We start from the raw sequence: 19,088 nt of genomic DNA on the forward strand, positions 1-19,088 counted from the left end.
CGCTCACTAGTATTTCTGTATCGCATAGTAGGTTTTCACTTTTCTTTCAGACACTGTGTCTCCTGTACCTACTTCAAATACTGATGTGTGTACTGGTTTTAAAGATTTTCATCTTTGACTTTAGAGCTTGTGAATTTTTAGTTATATATCACTGATGTTCCTGTGTACTTTTTTGTGGTTTGAATTAATGAACTATCTGCACTAAAGTTTATAAAAAATGACCATTGCATGACTTTATTTGTTCAGTTGTTTTAAACAGTGACTTGGTCAGAAAGTACGATGTACAGGACTGCTGTCCACTTCAGTTAAAATGAGAAAAATGTCATACACCCTGTATTACCCATACTTCTAGGGAAGTAAATATTGGTGTTTAAAATACAGACGCTAATCTGTTGTTTTAGTTTTATAACCTTTGGTTTGATTGTTTTAATCCACAATATCCATAGCAGTATTTGGTGAGTGTGTTATGAAATACAAATGATAAAAAATTTTCCATCTTTATTAACACTCTTGAGTGTTAATTCAGTGATAATTCAGTGATTTAGGGAAAAAAATTCAAGAAAGAAGATTCTGTGTTTTGTAGGTAAATGGCACATACAAATAAAACAAAAATTCTGTGCAAAGGAAAGGATATGTGAAAGATGCATACATTCCATGAAAACAAGACTTAGATTAATGTAAAACATCTCAGAAAGGAGGTCTGAACAAAGTGTACTAAAGTTGGCATAAAACCAAATAAAAATCTATAGAATATATTTTCAAAAATAAAACTTGATGTAGTGCCATCACTTTTGAGGGGATAATGTTAAAGTCTTAATTGGTTAGAGTATTTTTATAACCTAGATGACAGTTGTTGTAAGTCATACCATTTGTTATAGAAGAGTTTTAATCTTGGTTTAATAATGGTTTTAGACTGAGGAAAAAGCATGTACAATTCTGGATTAAAAAAATGTAATGTCTACACTGAATGTGAACAATACACATTCAATTTAGTGTAACCAGGGAGAACGGAAAAAAAATTTCTTTAAACTAAAACCTTAAATATTGAATTCACTTTCTTGCCATAATGCCTCTTTCTTAATTTGGCCTTTAACATGTATCTTTTCAGGGCTTCGTTTGGCATCGTTTTGTTTGCAAATAGTTTTTGAGTGGGAAAATAAAATCTTATTCTCTCTCTCTATATATATAGTTTCTCATAGAAATAAGTACAAAATAAATTGTTGATCAAGCTCTGAAAAAATATGTTGGTCTATCTATGATTTGAGAATTGTGGCTTTTAAAGGTTTTTTCCTTACAAAGTACTGATACTAATTAGTTTAAAAAATACAAAGAAAAGTCCGTCTGAAAACAAATGTAATAAGATCACAAGGTAGTTTTCTTATTGTTTCATTTGTTGTATAGCAAATCAATATGTGGCAATTTCAATATGCGCATGCTAACATTAAACTGGGAACAAAATAGTTTAAATATGAAGGAAGTAGAAAAACAGTAGTAGTAAAGGGTGATGTGTTTTATTTTTAGATTGTGTATTTAAAAAAGTTCATCTTTGAATCTTGCAAAATACTGTTTGAAACATACTTATTTTACATTGCTTTCTATTAAATAATTATTGTAGTTGCTTAATATGTGTACATTCAAATGCAGACTAAATGAAATTGCAGATTATACTAAATCAAATACACTAAATATGAGAATTGTATACACCTAATTTAAATCCTTAAAACAAAAATAATCTTGGTCAGCATGTTCCTTTAGTACGTATTATTGAAGTTTTAAGCTAAATAAATCCTAAATAGTTTTTGATGCCAAAATAATTGTTGATATTAATATAATAATAGTATTTCATTTTGAAGAGAAACTTTGATCCTGTTTAAATAGTTGGCAGGCTTTCATTGCTCCGGTTCTGATACAGTGGGCTTTATGACTCCTTTTGATTGCCCAAAAGAATCAGATTTGTAACAATGGTGGAAGTACATTTTATTTTTCTCTGTTCCTGTTCTTACTGTAGTCAAATGACTTTCTTACAAGTAGTTAAAAGGTGCATAACTGGATGTTTGATCTTCAAAAATATGTACTTCATTTCTTAAAAACTAATGTATGCTTAGCCTTTTTTTTATATCCTAGAAAAGCACAGCTGGACTATTGCCAAGCTATTTTATTTACTTCAGACTGTAATTACCCTCCTTCAGATCAGTGACAAAATGGGGTGAAATTAGTAAAGAAAGACTAAATTTTAATTTGCTAGTTGTTCAACTGATTTTCTTGAATCAGCCTTTTTAAAATGTTTCAGCATCTCACATGCACTTGCTTTTATCTTCACTTGCTAGAAAAATATTGTAATGGTGTAGGAAGAAAAGTATAGAACAAAACCAAAGAAAATTACGGCTAGACTAAGTATAAAAAAAGCTTTGAGCTTTTTTTTTCTCCTGTAACGACATAAGGATGTTGACACCTGAGTGTACATTTTCAGGAAATTATAATTTTTCTTATTTATACATTTCAAACTAACTATATTTTACTGAATGAAACAAAAAGAGAGTTAAAACAATGAAAACATCTCAGGAGGAAATCCATTATTTAGAATTGTACATTAAGGAATCTATGTACATACTCTTAGAACAAGTTAATTCGGAGTGTAAGACAACACTCATTTGTGATGTTTGAAATCAAAATACTCTGTGCATAGTGCTTCTACCAGCAGTCAAGAACTACAAATGAGAATAAAGTGTTAGTTAATTTTTACTGACTGGTTCAAAAGATAGACAGCAGAGTTTGTTAATTAAAAAATGCATTTTCTAAGTTAATGTATCTGACCTCTGGGTGTGTGTATATGTATTTAAAAAGCTGATGGTTTATGCTCTTTCTGTGCTTGGTTTCTGTACATAAGTTTTAAAATTTTGTATATATTTTGCAGCATTCATCCATTTAAGTCTTCACTCCTGATGAGTTAACTAAAAGAGCTCCTTTAACATCAGAATGTTTTCTCCTGTTCCTTTGCATCACTTTCATACTTGTTTGTTACAAAATAAAGTATTGATGGGTTTCGTTTTCAAGTTCTTCTGCACTCCGATTGTACTTACAGTATCCAGCATTCTTTCAAAAAAATACTGCTGGCTTTGCTCTGTGGAAGAAATCAGTCCCCTGGCTGCCACTGACTATGAAAGAAACAGGTTTAACATCTGAATTTTTCTTTTCAACTTATTTTTGGAAATCATGTAACTTATGTAAATGTAGTAACTATGTCTGCTTTACTTTAATCGGAGCAACTTATGTTTCTTTATCTTTTGGCAGGAAACTTGCTTAAGCTAATGAATTCAAAACAATGCTTATCAAAGACAATGATTTTCTTTTTAAATAGGTAAAAGCTTCCTAGTATTTTCCACTGACCAATAAGTTATCAAAAAATAAACTATATAAGCTCTTAAGTAAGTTGAATTACAGAATGGGCTACCTGTAAGGAAAGGTGGACCACCTTTGTTGGATGTCTGTCAGTGTGTCTTTAACTGGTACTACTCTTTTAATGGTATTTCCTATCCTGCAATAATTCCATATGGTGTTCTGTTGCATTATTTTTTGTGCCTACTGTTACAGTATCTTTCCACATGCTGTGAATGCATAGTTAAAAGGACTGCTTTCAAAGCAAGTAACTTTTTCTCTGAAACCGTCTTGCAGCCTAGTACATAATTCCTAAACAGCATTTGCTTGGTTATTTGCAGTTACAGAGTTCATGTAAATGCCAAGATAGTTTCAGACCTAAATTCCAAAGTATTTTTCTGTTTTGTACAGCATAAGGAGGCATAGGAGAGTTCACCATGAGCCATTTCAGAGCCCAAACCTGCTTCCATTTAAGTCAGGGACTGATTTCTTATGGCTTTCAGTAGGATGCAGTAAAATACATGCCAAATAGTTTCTCATTTAAACTATCTGGTTTAAATGAGTTCATGGAATTGGAATGCCCAGGCTTTTCTACATTAACGTCCCTTGTGCCAAGTTTTGTGTGTCATATTGGGAAGCTTTTTATAATAACTATTAAAAAATTACATCTCCTTTTTTCTACTTAGTAATCTGACATTATGTGACACTCTATGTGATGCTTACAAATGTGTTATGAAATGGTGATACTGGAAACAAGAATAACTTGAGCTTGTGCTGTTTTCTGGTACAATTTTTAAGAACTGTACTTTTCCCCTTTGAGTCCTGACACCACTCCCCCAAATATTTATTTTTAATCCCTTCCTAAACTGAAGCAGAGTACATGCCAAAGCCAAGAACGGATCCTTTACTCTATGCTTGCATATTTCATTATGTTGCATAAATAATGCAAGTAAATCCGAAAGACACAAAAGCCACATAGCCACAGGTTGGCAGAACAAAGAACCAGACACAAGAGATTGGGCTTCAGTGCTTGAAGGTGTAAAAGCAGAGCTAGGCAAAAGTCCACACAATTCCAGCAGAAAAATTAGTTACTACAAAAGAAGAGGAACTGAATCAGCTTGCCAGTGGTATTGCACTGAAAAGAAAGATTGTACCATGCCCTTTCTGATTCCTGGTGTTGGAGCGAACTCGGGATAACTGACTGTAGGGGAAAAGAAGTTAGAGAAATTTGATTCCCATTTTGTCTTTGGTCATTCTTCTTCTGGCTTTGCTCACTCCTAGTAGAATATCCCATTTTTTTAGTAAGAGAGCAGGATAACTATCAGGATGTGCTCTTAAACTGGAAAAAGACAAACCTCAGATTTCTCTGAAAGAGAAGAGAATTGGTCTTATATCTGAACAGGAGGATAATGCAATTCCTTGTTTGTTTGGGGTGGGTTTTAGTTAAAGTAGATTATTCAAAAGACAGTAGAGGGTGACAAGAGGACAGGCTTGTAGCAGGTGAGTTTGTGCATGCTCCTATCTAGTCATCTTTCATTTATTAAACAAACTGGACAGCCTAAATAACAAGCTTGCTCCAAAACCGAGGTCTTTTCCTTCATGCTTCCTACCATCTGCGGTACTCATTTTCTGCGTGGTATTTTTGTTGGCATTATACAGAAGTAGCCAGGCCTTGCTCAACTAGATCAAAAATACACCTTTCATGTAGTTTCAATCAATCACATCTGTATTTTTATGACTAATTGTGTTGTTCAGATAGAGGCCTAGAATTGAATGTTATTACGTATTATGTTCTGCAGTTTTATAACTGACATAATTGAAAGCATTTTTCTGTTGATACTCATAAATTGGCATCAAGTTAGAATTTTGACCATGAAAAAATCCCAAATAATATTTTTATTGTTTTTTTTTAATCATACACAAAGTATGACGGTTTAATTTGTACAATTTAAGCGTAGTAAAGACAACTCACTAGTTCTTAGGTTACCTATTGCAATTAAATATTGATAAAGGAAACAAACACCTTCCACTATCCTCCAAATCTGTGTCTTTTCCCTCTGTTGTCATCATCTGCGTAGCTTTCATAGGAGACCAGTGAAAGGGGCAATGCCTTTACAGTTGCTTGAAAAAAAGGAAAAAAAAAGCAACAGGTGATTTTTATCTTATGCCCTGGTTATCTCATTGTGGTTCTGATGAGCTAGGTAAGTCTCAAACAGTTAATAAGTTTACAGGTCACTTCACAGAGTCAATGCCCTGGCATTTTATGGCCTTCTAATGAGCCGTTAAACTGGAGAAGAGGTAATTAAATGTGGTACTCTGGTACAATGTACGCAGTACTGACTCCAGCTCTCTGATTTTAGGTTCCTCAGAAGACGATGAGGTCATTCAAGAAGGTCTCCTCAGGCTCAGGTCAGTCTTCTCTAGCGTCTTACACGGCTGACTTAGTGTCTCTTATTGTAAAACTGAGGTGTCCCCCTGACTCTGATGAACTTAGTTCTTGGGGCGGTGGGGGAGAAATCATTGATTTTGTGCACAAGCCTCAGAGTTCTTGCTTGATTGCAGTTTGAGTGTTCTGCTTCTGTAAGACAAATAAACGATTATATAAGGAAGGTTTATTTACAGTAACCCACCGTCAGGTACCCGGAGTAAATCCTAGGCGCCCGCACGTCCCTAAGAACGCTGCTGGACGGCCACCGCAGCGTACGCGCCGGTGGCCACGCACATCTCGGTTGCTGACTGCACCTCCAACTCCTCGAGTAATTTCCATGCCGCTGTCACGTTATCGCCAGGCAGCCCCCCCCCCCCCCACCCCGATCGCGACGCCGCTTCTCAAGCGCAGCCCAACCGGCAGCGGTGCCCGCCCGTCCCGGGCGGCGGCGGCGGCGGCGCATGCGCGGGGCGGCGGGCAGGGGGCGCGGAGCTCCCCCGCGGAGCGGCGCTGCGTGCCCGCGGGAGGAGGGAGGGCTGGCAAGCCATCCGTGCCCCGGCTCCCCTACAACGGGAAGCGCTCGCTGCGGCGGTGGATAGCCCGGGGCTGGCGCTGGCAGGGGTCGGGTTTTACCTGCGCGCTGGGGCGGGAGGGGCTCCCCGTGTCACCGCCGCAGGCTGCCGTGCGGCGGGCGAGAGCGCCTGGGCTGTTTCGCGGCGGGGAGGATGAGCGCCCCGCCGGGACGCGCACACCGAGCCCGGCGCGGCTGTCCCGGCTGAGGAGACGGGCTGGAGCGAGAGCGCCGGAGGTGCGGCGCCGCCTGCTCGTCCTCCTCCTCCTCCTCCTGCATCGCGGGAGGGGAAGCGGCGAGACCGGGCCGCGGTTACTTGGGGCGGGCAGCCGGTCCCTCCGCAAGGGCCGGTCTTCCCTGCGGGGTTTTAGCCTTGTCAGACGGTCTCCCACGACGACTGGCTAGAGCCTCCTTAAATCCGCAGGGGAAGCGGTCGCTATCAGTTGCAAATCCACAGCTGAGAGACTGTTAATGTACGTGAGACCACATCCTGCGGCAGAGCTCTCCGGGTGGGTGCCTCCCGCGTCCTCCTGCCCTCGGATCACGCGCGGGATTAAGAGCAATTTCCAGTATTTTATACCCACCCCCCTCCCCCGCAAGGCGCCGGCATTGCCGGCAGAGAACCACGGACGGCAGGCTGTGCGGCACCGGTGGCCGCCGCGTTTCATTTCAACAGAAAACGCCAGTAAAGCGCTCGTTGGAAACCACGCTCCGGCCGCCGATTAAAACAGCGGCGCCTGCAAACGGCGGCGGGATCCTTCGGTGAGGGCCGCCCCGTCCCCGTCACGGAGGCAGAGGCGGGCTCCGGGGAGCCGCCCGCGCCCGGCGCCTACCTCAGGTGTAACGGCTGAGGAGCGCCGGGGCAGCCGTTGCGGGGCTCCCGAAACCGAGCTGCAGGCGGGGGGTGAGGCGGGGAGAGGCGCCCGCTGCGCCTAAAAAACGGCGTTTCCCGAAAAGAGCCGTCTTTCGGGACGGGCGCGGTGCGAAGGCACCGTTATAAAACCGGTAACTTCATACGCCGCTGAGGGACGTCGAGCAAATCCCGTCCCTCATCGCCCCTAGCCCGCGGGGAGCGCGCAGCTGGGTCGGAGCTGTGTTTTGTTAAAAAGATATTTTTAAATAATAACCCCGCGGGAACAATACGGAGGGTAATAAGACCCAAGCAGGGAAAAGGGGAGAGCTGGGCGGTGGGGTGGGCACGACCGACCCTGCTCTCCGAAATGCGCGGGAAGGCATGTTCTCCACATTCCCCGGCGGAAAGAAACCGCGTTTTCTGGAAGCGTTAAAGCAAAAGCCCAAAGGCAAAGCCCCGCGCCGGGGGAGGGTTGCGGGGACAGAGCCGCGGGCGCTGACAGAGCGCGGCCGTTGGGCGCCGGAGCCCTCACGCCCGGGCGGGCGCCCGACTTTCCTCGGCATCCCGGCAGGCGACGAACGATTGGAAACGGCCGCCCCCCCCCTCCCACCTACCCCCTCCTCTTCCCAGAGCGAGACGGCCGCTGCCGAAAGGAAAGCCCGCCGGGTGGGTTGGCAACCCCCCGCCCTCAACCCGAGCGCTTCACGGCGGCGGAAAGGGAAGGCGGTTTTGGCGCCCAAACTGTAGGTGAGAGGGTTTTGGCGGGAAGAGCTTAGCACCGGCAGAGACCCTTGGCCTGGGGGTCGGTGCGGCCCCTCAGGGGCCGCACCGACCCCCAGGCCAAGGGTCTCTGCCCTGAGGAAGCGGCCGGAAAGCCCCCCCCCCCTCCCCGCCCTCGTTCGGAAGAACCGGTTTCGATAGATAGGAAACACGACGGGCGTCTTACTCGGTTAAAACATCAGCGGCAGCGTTGCGCGTGGGCCGGCGCTTAGTCGTGCGTGGGGCGGCCGCGGCGCAAAGTAACCGAGCCCACGAAGTGAAGAAGATGGGGGGGGGGGGGGGTAGGGGGTCTCCGGCGCCTTTCCTGCCTGCCCGTCGGCGAGAAATGTTGGCCGTGCTTTGAAATGGGAAGTGGTGGCAGCACCCCGAGCTCTGCTTTCAAGTGTAAAACACGCGTTTTGTTTCAGATGCACGCCGGTCGGTCGTTTGTTCGGCTGCCTTTTTTTTTTTTTTCCCCCTGTTTTGTTTTTTGGAGGTGGGGTCTTTTTTGTTGTTTTGTGGAATAGGAGAAACCAGAGTTAGGACTTTAAAAGTTTTAGGTAGGTGACAAATTGGAAATCCAACACCATTGGTTTTGGTTACATAGTTTCAAGTGAGCTCTTATTGTGCGTTTAGAAAGACAAGGATTCCAGCTTCCTATAGCTGTCTTTACCAAAATTAGCATCTATTTAGCGAAATGTAAAGATAGAAATATATTTTTTAATATGTGAACTATTACCATTAAACTATTTTTTCCACAAACTGGCTTGTTCTGTAGGGGTCCCCCCCGCTTTATCCTCTTGGCTCCCCCCGCCCCCCCCGATTCTTTGCGAATGAATTTTGGAAGGGTGTTAGTGGCTTGGGTTCTTTTTTTTTTTTTTTTTTTCCCCGAGAGTTCCCAGCTGGCAAGAGCTCTCTACCTTCCACGAAACTTGAAAGGCTGATGTCCCTTGCAGGAAATGAATGAGTCGATAACATCTGACACCAGTGACCAGTCCAGTGACCCCAACCTTAATTCCACTAATACTGGAGGCCTGAAAATCTCGGTAAAGACCCTTTGCAAATCCCCCCCTCCATTTTACAAAATCTGCATTTATTTTGCAATGTAAGAAATACTTTGCAGCAAGTATCTTTACATTCATTTATTTACATGTTTTTGTAGTCTTTCATTTATTCATCGAAGAACCTATAGTGAATTTTCTTTTAACTAAAATTTGCTAACAAGACATTTTGTCCATTTAATGAACTCAACCAACTCGTTTGTGTCTGTTTAACCAATATTCTAGCCTCTAAGGAATTTTTATACCAAGTGTCAGTAAAATAAATCAATCTGGAAAAAATAAAGACTTTTAAAACGGTATTAAACAGAAGACTTTCTGTCTTTTAGAAGGGAGGGGCAGAGAGAGCTCGTATTTTATAAATGTGCCATTCTGCTACAAGAAATGTAGTCTTGGGCACTTCAAGTAAGTGGTGTGAGCATTTTTTTTCTTCCAGTAACCTTAATTTCTTGTGCATAGCTGGGGTTTCACATGTGTTAAAATCTCGTACATTTATTATATATTAGACACCGTCCCGGTCATAAGATCCAAGCATATAAAATTACTGGTGATTTAATATTGTAAAATAATAGCTATTGTAAAGGGGGAAGGGAAGTTACGAACAAAAAGAAGTGGTATGTTGCACGAATGCGTAAGGCAGGTCAGTGTAGGAAGTCGACCTCCACTGTTGAAATAACCTATAGGAAATTTACGGTTGAAGACTGCAAAGGAATTTCAGGATTTAAAGCTTCTGCTCCACTTGCCAGGCTGCTTGTATTTGTACACTTTTGCCCACCCTCCCTTCTCTCTAGCAAGCGATCAAACCGAGCACCTTGGTATTTCACACAGAAACGAGGCGCTAGCAGGGGAATTTACGCTTTCCTGAAAGGCAACAAAAGGAGTAAACAGGCCCATCGGGGCAAAGGCGTCCCCCTTAATTGGGCAGACTGATCGACGCCACTTCCCAAACAACAGCAAGTGCTTTGCAAACGCATAAACCCCTTGTATTCAGGTTCTGCACGGATCGGTTTGTTGCTTTGGCTTTTGTTTGTGTGTGTCCTTGGGATAAGAGAGGATGCCGGGGGGGGGGGGGGGGGCGGGGGGAGGAAGGGGTTTTAATAAGAAAGTAATTGAGCCCAGATTTTAACAAGGTATAGGCAACGTTTAAAGGTTATACAATACTGGATGTAAAGTGAGGTTATACGTGAGTAGGTGGTGGCGAGGACTGAAGAGGCAAAATCTGATGTTTTCATACCTTCATCTGTACCTTTACGCTGAAGGAGACAGGACAGATGGAAAATAAAACGGAATCTCACTAATTGGGGGGGGGGGTACGTTTCTAAATTTTTTTTTTTTTTTTAAATAAGCGTTCGGCCGTGAGTGCCCCAATAGCAAGGGCTTGCGAGCACGTAGGTAGCTGTGTACCTGCGGCAGCGAGGGGGAGTGCCTTTGTGAAGGGGCGCGCTCGGGCTGTTACCAAGCCCGTTACACGGAACACATTTCTTTTGCGAGTTGGATCCCCCTCCCGCTGGCAGTGAGGACTTAGAACAGCAGTCCCCGGTCAGCGTTATTGCTCCCCTCTTTGTCTTCTTCCTCTGGCTTTTTTTTTTTTCCTCCGCCTTCCTCCTCTCCAGCAAATCCTTTTCTCTACCAGTCCTCCTCCTCCTCCTCTCCCCCACGCTCCTGGGGAACAATCGCTGCTGATTGAGGTTCACTCCAATACTAGGCTTGAAAACTGGGCTCTTATTTAGGAAGTCATTAATCACATCCCCTCCCCCGGAAAGAGATGGCGGAGAAACCTGTGAAGTGCAATTCCTCGCCCCATCCCCCTCCAGAAATGTTTTGAAACGCTAAACCTCCGCACATTTTGGGCCATATTAAGGTGATACCGCCTTTCCGGCGCGCTCGTAGTTTGAATGCGAAGCGAGTAACGTGCAGCAAAGGCAGGAGCGGCGGAGGCGGCCGGCCGGGAGCCGCGGCACACGCACCCACACCCACGCACACCCTCCCACGCCCACGCACACGCACGGAGAGGCAGATTTCCGCCCCCCCCTTCCCCGGGGCGCTGCGGGGGCTTTGGGCGGCTTTTCTTCAGGTGGAAACGGCGATCCGCTTATACACATGCCCGTATTTTGCGCAGACGGTAACACAGATGCCTCCCAACATACCTAGTGCATGTCTATACACGTGTGTCTCGTCTGTAAGCATCTTGCGTTCGTGCGTGTACGCGTACCCCACCTAGAGCGAGCACAGATACCCTAATAATCTCATCTGCACGTCCGCCTCTGCCTCTATTTGTTGTTCTCTGGGCTGTATCTAGGAACACAGGGATCTTCCTGCGTATTTGTGCATGCACGGCAGCGCAGAAACCCCAGAATAATACGTCATCTCGATTTCCCGTAAAGAAGCGTGCAGATTAGCTGTCGAAAAAAAGACGTGTTGGAAATTTCTTGTTCATTCATAAATTATTTTGGTGGGTCAGCCTAGTTGAAATGGCGATTGGCTACTCCTGCCTCCTGCCAACCCCTTAAGGATCCGATGTGAAATTAGTAGCAAGAAAGCATGTAATTGACCAAGTCACGTGTGCGCAGGGGGCCAGAAACGGAGCGAGAGAGAAGGGGAAAAATCAAAAGAGGGAAAGCACATTAGACCATGCGAGCTAAATTTGCGATCGTTCAAAATCAGGATGTTAGATTAATGCAGAAGACCACTTCGATCCACAGGGAAAGTTTTCATCTCACGAGTTTGGAGCAGAGGGCCCGTGGGGCAACATGGCCGAAGGTTAATTTTCTTTTTCTATTGTTTTACTATGATTTTCGCTCGCTCGCTCGCTCGCTCTCTCCCTCTCTCTCCCCCCCTCTCCCCCCACCCCCCTTTTAACCCAACTATGCATTACCCTTTTTTAGCAGCTCGCGCAAGGGGGCTTTCTCCAAACCCATTGTTACCCAGCTCAGAAACTGTTCCGTACCGCCCACACCGATTCACAACTTGAAAAGCTTTCAGGGGGCTATTGTTTGAATTGTTCCTGTTTGATTAAGCACAGTTGCAGTGGTGGGATGAGAAAACGGCCGTACACCTGTCCCAACTTTAATCGAAAGTTTATTCCAAGGAGGGATGGATACACGTTGGAAAATAGTGGTTTCGGCGCTGCATGTGCAATAACCAGTTGTGCAATCTACCCAATTTTGCTTATTCTCTCTCCTCCACCCCTCCTCGGCCGGCCTCCCCCCTCGCCCCTCGGTCCTGCGCCTTGCGAGGAGAGACTAATTGGGCTGAGAATTTCTGTTGAGAAATGGGATCGGTCTTAAACCAGCAATATTCAAGTAAAGTATCGCGTACCGTGCTGTAATGTGGCTGAAAGATGGAGTTAAATGGAAAAATACACGTATGTTCAGAAACGTGGGCTGCCCTGGGCAAAGAGAGAGGGAGAGCCTCCGTATGCAGTGTTTCCTCTCTGTAACCTCCGGTGATTTTAATTTTTTACGTATTTTGGGGAGAAGGTTGTTTATTTTAGGATTTAGGGAAAAATAAGCTCTTTTCGCCGTTTGCTTTTTGACTTTGTTTTGTTCGCCTTTTTTGCCTGTTTCTTCTGTAGTAACTCCTTTATACAGTGGCAAAAGGATGTTACCAGAATTTAACTCTTTGCTTTGCATCTTGTCCCCCCCTTCCTTCTTTTTCTCCCCCCTTCCCCCCCACTCATTACCCCCACCCCCCACCCCCCCCGCCTTTCCCTCTTCCTCAGCAGGGGCGAGTAAAGGTGGAGACGAGCCCGGGAAGTTGCCGGAGCAGGAAGAAGAGGAGGAATCCCAGGTTTTGCACGGAACCGGCCATTGCAAATGGTTCAATGTGAGAATGGGATTCGGGTTCATCTCCATGAGCAACCGAGAGGGAAGCCCCTTGGAGTCTCCAGTTGATGTCTTTGTACACCAAGTAAGACCCGTTTTTGTCTTCCATCTCAGCCTGCCACATTTGTTTGAGCTCAGTGGGACTCCGGTTTCATGTGAAGTAACCTATTTTTCCTAGGTATTTAGGTACATCTGTAATTAAAAAGTTGCCTTAGGTAGTGGTTTTGTTGGCAGCATACAATTTGAGTAAATAAGGTCGTTAGATTGCGTTTAGTCTCTGTGGCTGGAGATTTGTGCAAAGGGATAATGCTGTTTCTTCCTATCTTCCTCCTTGGTTCGAAACTTCTGCGCGTTTTATTTATTTTCAAATGCCACACTTTTATTTTTAACAAGATTTATCATATGTCGCCAGACTTGCCAGGAGCAGATATGCCTTTCCTTGGAAACTGATTAAAATTAAGCTCGGAAAAGGATAAATAAATGTCGGGTTTCATTCAGATAACGTTTGACTACAATTTTAAACGCTTTTCTTGTAAACCTCGGGTTGCTTTTTAAAAGCTCATCTGAGATTAGTGAGTGAAATTAAGACATAATTATAGTGTTATTTTGCAGTAATTCAGACCTGAGAGTGTCCCTGTGGTGATACGCTGAAGTGTGCATCTGGCTTGGTCGGTTGGTTTTTAAATATTCCTTCCTAGAAAAAAAAAAAGTTACGATTAAGGAATCAGACCAAAAGCAGCGTCTCTGTAAGGCTGGTGGGGACTGAAGGGGCGTGTGGCCGTTGTTTTATTTTTAAGCACAGCAGCGTGAACGGTGTTCATATTTTGAATGTGGAAGCTGGTATGAATGCCTTCACGCAAAGGAGTTTCAGATGGAAGATACGTGCAGAGTGATAAAGTTAAGAGAACTTTTCCCAAGGTCTGTAGCGTGGTTTGTGAAGAAGGAGCATGTGTAGACCTTCCCTGGTCCTTCGGTTAGTCTCCAGTTACAACAACGCTATTTTGAATTTCACCCCTCGTCTCTGTGATCAGAGAACAGAAGAGCGGTATCAGGTAAAGAGACCATTTTGGGTTTGGCTAGGGCCATGTTAGGAAGGCAAAAAGGCATCTTAACTTTTTACGTGGTTGTCCATTTTCTATGACGTTTGCAATGACGGGGCAGGGGGGTGTTCCATGTTTCTGTAGTGATTCCCTTTTAATGTTCCATTTGATGGCCCGGCCTTATTTTGTGGTAACTTTCATCAGGCGTTTTTAAAGAATACACCTTTCATTAGGTTAATAAAAAGGTGACTGAAACTTGGAAAGAATGCTGCTGCTGTGGCATGTTGCCTTGCTCCTTGCAGTGGTGGAGTGGATTGCTGATCCTGCCGTCTTACATGTACCCTACGCCTAAGGGCCTGCATCAATATTAGCTGCTTCTATTTGGAATTATGTACAAAGTGTAGAATCCAATAGTGAACTTACTAAATTTTTACACTTCCTGCTTTGTACTGGCATATGAGGTGCCCCCCTCTTTGCTGCTGCCTTTTCTTTGTAGAACAGAATGAATGAAATACTTAGCAAAGAAGGACCAGTCTTCCTCCTGTTTTTTCCCCCTTTCTTCCCTTCTTTGTACCTTTTTAAGTCACGAAATTGCTCTTTACAGTTCTATAAATTTACTTTATGGATAAACCCCCTTTTTCTTCATCTAATTTTGTGTTAATACATGTCATTCTTTTTGCTTGTCAAATAATAGAAGACAAACATTTGAAGCATAGCAGTGTTGTTAATAAACACCGGATTTGGAAACAAAGATATTCTTAGAGCTGTCGAAATAGAGAAGTGTAGAACTGCATGATAATGTGATACATTTAAGTAATACTAGACAAGGTGTGCTGTTCCATAATGGAAAGTAGTCATAGAAACTAATAAGAAAGTATGTGGTAAGTTTGGAAGTCGCTATTCAGTTGTGTCCCCTAAAGGAGGGGACAAGAAGGAAATGTTAGACATGTTTGTTTACACTTTAATAATCTACAGTTTGCCGATATCCTTAGGTTTCTAAGACATATCACAGTGTCAAATGCAGTGAAAAATAGCATGTTTCATTGCACATAAACTGTGCACCTCAGTCATTTTGAGTATTACTTAGAGATACATCTTACTGAGCAAAGCTACTGGTATTCTGCAATGGATTGTTCTTGCAACAAAGAAAATACGCTTCTTACCTTTTTCTTTCTCATGAAATCTAGGATATACATAAACTTCATAGTGACATGAATCTTCTTTCCATCAGTCAAAAGCAGAATTTTTCTGTTTAATGTAATTTCAGAGTACATTTTAGATAATTTATATTGCTATATAGAATGATCTGTGTTAGCTGACTAGCTGACCAGTGGTAACAACAGCAGCCAGAGCATAAAAATGTCTTTAAATCAGTAATGTTATTTAACAGTGCTGCTAGTACAATGGAGGCTGTTGCCTGGACAGTGATTGGATGCTATTCCTATTAGTTTTATTAATTTGAAAAATTTAGTCATGTGAAAAGGTCTTTTCAAGGCAAAGATGTTAGTTTATTAATCTGTTGAAACAAAATATTGCTGTTCAAAACTGCTTTGAAGACACTTCATAATTTATTTAAGTGCGTGCACATAGTATTGCATGCATTCACTCATTCTGCAATGTTTGTAGCTACTAGTATCATTTTATAGAATCAGTCTAAGCACAGGAAAGAAGCTTCTATCTTACTTAGTCCAAGTCCTTTCAAAGCTAGCTTGAACCCTGCAACAATATTTTTACTTCCTTATCTTTTACCTTTTCTTGGTGAGGTTATGCCCAGTTTATGAGATCTTGCCATGAACAAAAACTTATTGGATGTCAAGTCAAAATTCCTGTAATAGTTTAAGCTCATTATACCTAGACTTTTGAGCTTGCAATGAATAATTTTGCTTTCTTCTTGGAGTTCCCCCTTGGTTGTGTGCAGATTGTAGTCAAGTTTTTATAAAGTCAGTGCTTAGCTAATTGTGTATATTGATATATTTTCAGAGGACGATGCTTTTGTTTGGACTTCTCTTCCCCTTCACCCAGTGAAAGTTCTGTTCTGTTCATGAAACAGCTGCAGTATTGAGTTTTTAACTCTACCTTTTAAGTTCTTCCTTCACTACTAATCATTTTGATTGATCTTCTCTGAACTACCTTCAGGTTGTTGTTACCCTTCTGGTAATGAGGTACCTAGAGCTAGATGCATTATTTAAGGTAGAAACACGTCAGCCATTATATATGTGCATCTGTGTGTGTGTGTACAATGTAAATAGGGTACACATACAAACATCTACACTCTTGTCCTTTTTAGCTTTATTCTGATACAGCTTGTATGTTTAAGTCATGTGTCTTCAGTCATTCAGTGTCATAAAAATTATAAGTCCTAAGAACTATTTAATTTTTCCAAGACAAGCCATGCCCAATGCAGCAATGTGCCTAGTCCACTGTGTTTCTTTTACAAAAAAATGAAGAGTAGCGATGTTAGTCCTTTGTAACTCTGTTAAATCCAAGGAATGTGCACCTTACTGAATTTGGCTCAGTATTGTCATTTGGACTTTTAATAGGTTAGCATGGAATGAATAATAGAGCTTGCTTCTCTTTTATGATGTGAATTCTGCACGTAGTTATATGTGAACAGCTCTTGTTAAATTTTAGAAAAAGATCTATTTGTCAAAGGGTAGAACAGACTGGAGAGGTGGAGTGAAACCTTTTGTGGTGCACATGAAAAAAAGTCTTCATTGCTAAGAACTAAGAAGAGCTCAAGCTTTCATAAAATCGGAGAAAAGGATGATGTTTGTTAAAAATTTTTTGCATGTTCAAAATTGTACACAACACTTAGATACATACAACTTTTTTGGGTGCTGGCAGTAAGGCAAAAATGCTGCGGATTCTTCTTTGCACACGTTTTGTATGGACTGTGTTAGAAACATGTCTATTTTCCTTTGCTGAGTGTGAAGCACAGATGTCACAGATGATAACGAAGGGTAGGGTGCTGGATGTAAATAGATGCAATTAAATACATGTTTGTAAATATCAAGGGTTATAATTTTACGTTCTGTTTCTGAGTAATCTGGTCTTTCAGGATGAGATGGATTGTTCACTTCAGAAAATGTTTGTTGGGACCTGGCTCTGTAGTCCAAAATTCTTAACGTGTTAAGGGTTTGATCCAGGATTTCTGAACTGGGACCTTAAACATGATCCTTCTTTGGGATCCTCTTTTATGAGATGGGGAGAGGAAGGAAGGGAGGAGCAGCATGCAGGAGTTGGTGTATTTTGTTTCCTCATTAAAAGGAACATGGTTGGTCTGAAATTTTTCACTTTCATCTGAACTTTCTTACTGTTACTGCAAGTTACTGCTATTACAAGATTTGATAAAAATGGAAGAGAGCCTTTCTTCTTTTCTCATTGAGTCCTTCTGCACCACAGTATCATTTGTATATTATAAATTTTGCTTTTATTGTTGCAAGTACCTATAACAAAAGAGGGAAGGAAAATTACTGAGACTAGTCAGTTATGACTGTAAACAGAAGAAGAAATGGAAAATTAGACACGTAAACAGCATCTGAAAAGTCTTTTCCCTTAATTTGACTGACCATCCTTTTTGATAATGAATCAGATGCCTATTCTTTAAATTCCTAGTATTTTAGCCACAGATTAACTACTTTTTCTAGAATAAAGTTGTGCATGGCGTGATACACTGAATGTTGACTTTCTTATATTGTGATACATGTGAATCTGCTTTTGCAAGGATGCATTCATTCATCTAGCACATCTTTTCCATTTCTGCATTATTAGGAGCCTGTAAAAAAGCTACTTAATTGCTCAGGGGAACTGGAAGTTCTGGGCAAGCAAGTGGGGTCAATATTATATTGCTCCTTATTGTTAAATATGACATAGCAATGCCCATTTCAAATACAGAAGTCTCCATGCAGAGTATGCTATTACAAACTTGTTATCTTTGACTTCTGCTGAGGACCAGGCAAGCCCAGTCCTAATCAAAACAAAAGTGGCTAGCAGGATTTAGAGAGGGAAGCTGAGGAAGGAAGCGAATGGGGAGTAAACGTGTGTCTGCAGTGAGCATATGTATCAGAGATCCGGCAGAGATCAGACCTGTGCTAAAGATGTGGGTGTCAAAGTCTGCTCAGCAGTCTCAATGCATGTAGAATTTGTAATGGGTAACTGTTGGAGATCTGGAGCCAAGCTTTGGCACTCACCAGTTGTGTTGGAGCATGCAGAGGAAAATGAATTATGGGGATGGTGGATTTGTGGTGTGGAGTGGTACAGCCTTGTTTGGGATTTTTTTTTTTTTTAATTTATTTTGGCTACTAATTAGGCCCAGTCCTGCATTTCAGGTCCTACCTATGGATGCACAGGCAGATGGCAAAATATTTAACTGGGGGCTTGATGGTTTAAGATGGTTGTCTGAAGAAACCTGCAATTTGGTATTTAAGTTATGGAGCCGCCATCTGTGGAAATGCCTTCCAGATTTCATCTGTTTACATCTAAACCCAACATTACAGTGCATTTTTATCAATAGATGTATGTAGTGTTTAAGTGAATGGCAAGTCCCATTAAACCTAAATGGTGTTGAATCAGATCAGATTTTGCTGAAGAAGCTTAAACATTAAATGTTGACAAGCAACAATCACAAGCGGCCCAAAGACAGAGGCCTGCAATAGGACTATTTTGTCTTAAGAGAGATTTCCCTTTTTAGCAGAGCAGTAAGTACACCCTTTCCAGAGCATGCTGTCCTCCTTTTCTCCAAGACTGAGGAAGTTGTGCATAGGGGTTGGGATACTGGAAGGAAGAGGTTATTTTGTCTGGGGCACAAACATAAGATACCAAAGCAGATATATGAACCAAAGCTAAAAGGAAATGAATTGTCAAATTGGGAAAAATGTTGTTGTTGTTGCTTGTCCTGGTTTGCAACTACATTACTGAGGTAGTAACTATATCTAGAGCCATCCAGAGTTTTGTTTCAGATTCTTTACAAAATATACTCCCATGTAAATATTGTTTAATTCATCTTCCCTGTGTAACCCATCTCAGTAAAGGCCTGTCGTCTTTCCCCACTGATTACCAACAGAAGCAAAATTAGGCCCATCAGTTTCTACAAAGGTGTATAAAAGTGACTGTAAAGGTATAATTTAAGTAAGATCCTAGGAACCTAGAAACTGGAGGGTAAAGGCCCTTTATGGTGTTTC

At 42.3% G+C, this 19,088-nt stretch overlaps 1 protein-coding gene across 1 annotated transcript in view; it reads left to right on the top strand.

Moving 5' to 3' along the window:
- The first annotated feature begins 5,750 nt into the window (after positions 1-5,750).
- The window catches only part of LIN28B (lin-28 homolog B), an 88,726-nt gene continuing 75,388 nt past the window's right edge, over positions 5,751-19,088 (top strand). The window contains exons 1-2 of the mRNA XM_075046378.1: positions 5,751-5,784; positions 12,766-12,953. Coding sequence (XP_074902479.1) covers positions 5,751-5,784; positions 12,766-12,953 — 222 coding nt within the window. The remainder of the gene's footprint in view (positions 5,785-12,765; positions 12,954-19,088) is intronic.

The sequence above is a fragment of the Buteo buteo genome, chromosome 15 (assembly GCF_964188355.1).
Source record: "Buteo buteo chromosome 15, bButBut1.hap1.1, whole genome shotgun sequence".
Taxonomy (NCBI): domain Eukaryota; kingdom Metazoa; phylum Chordata; class Aves; order Accipitriformes; family Accipitridae; genus Buteo; species Buteo buteo.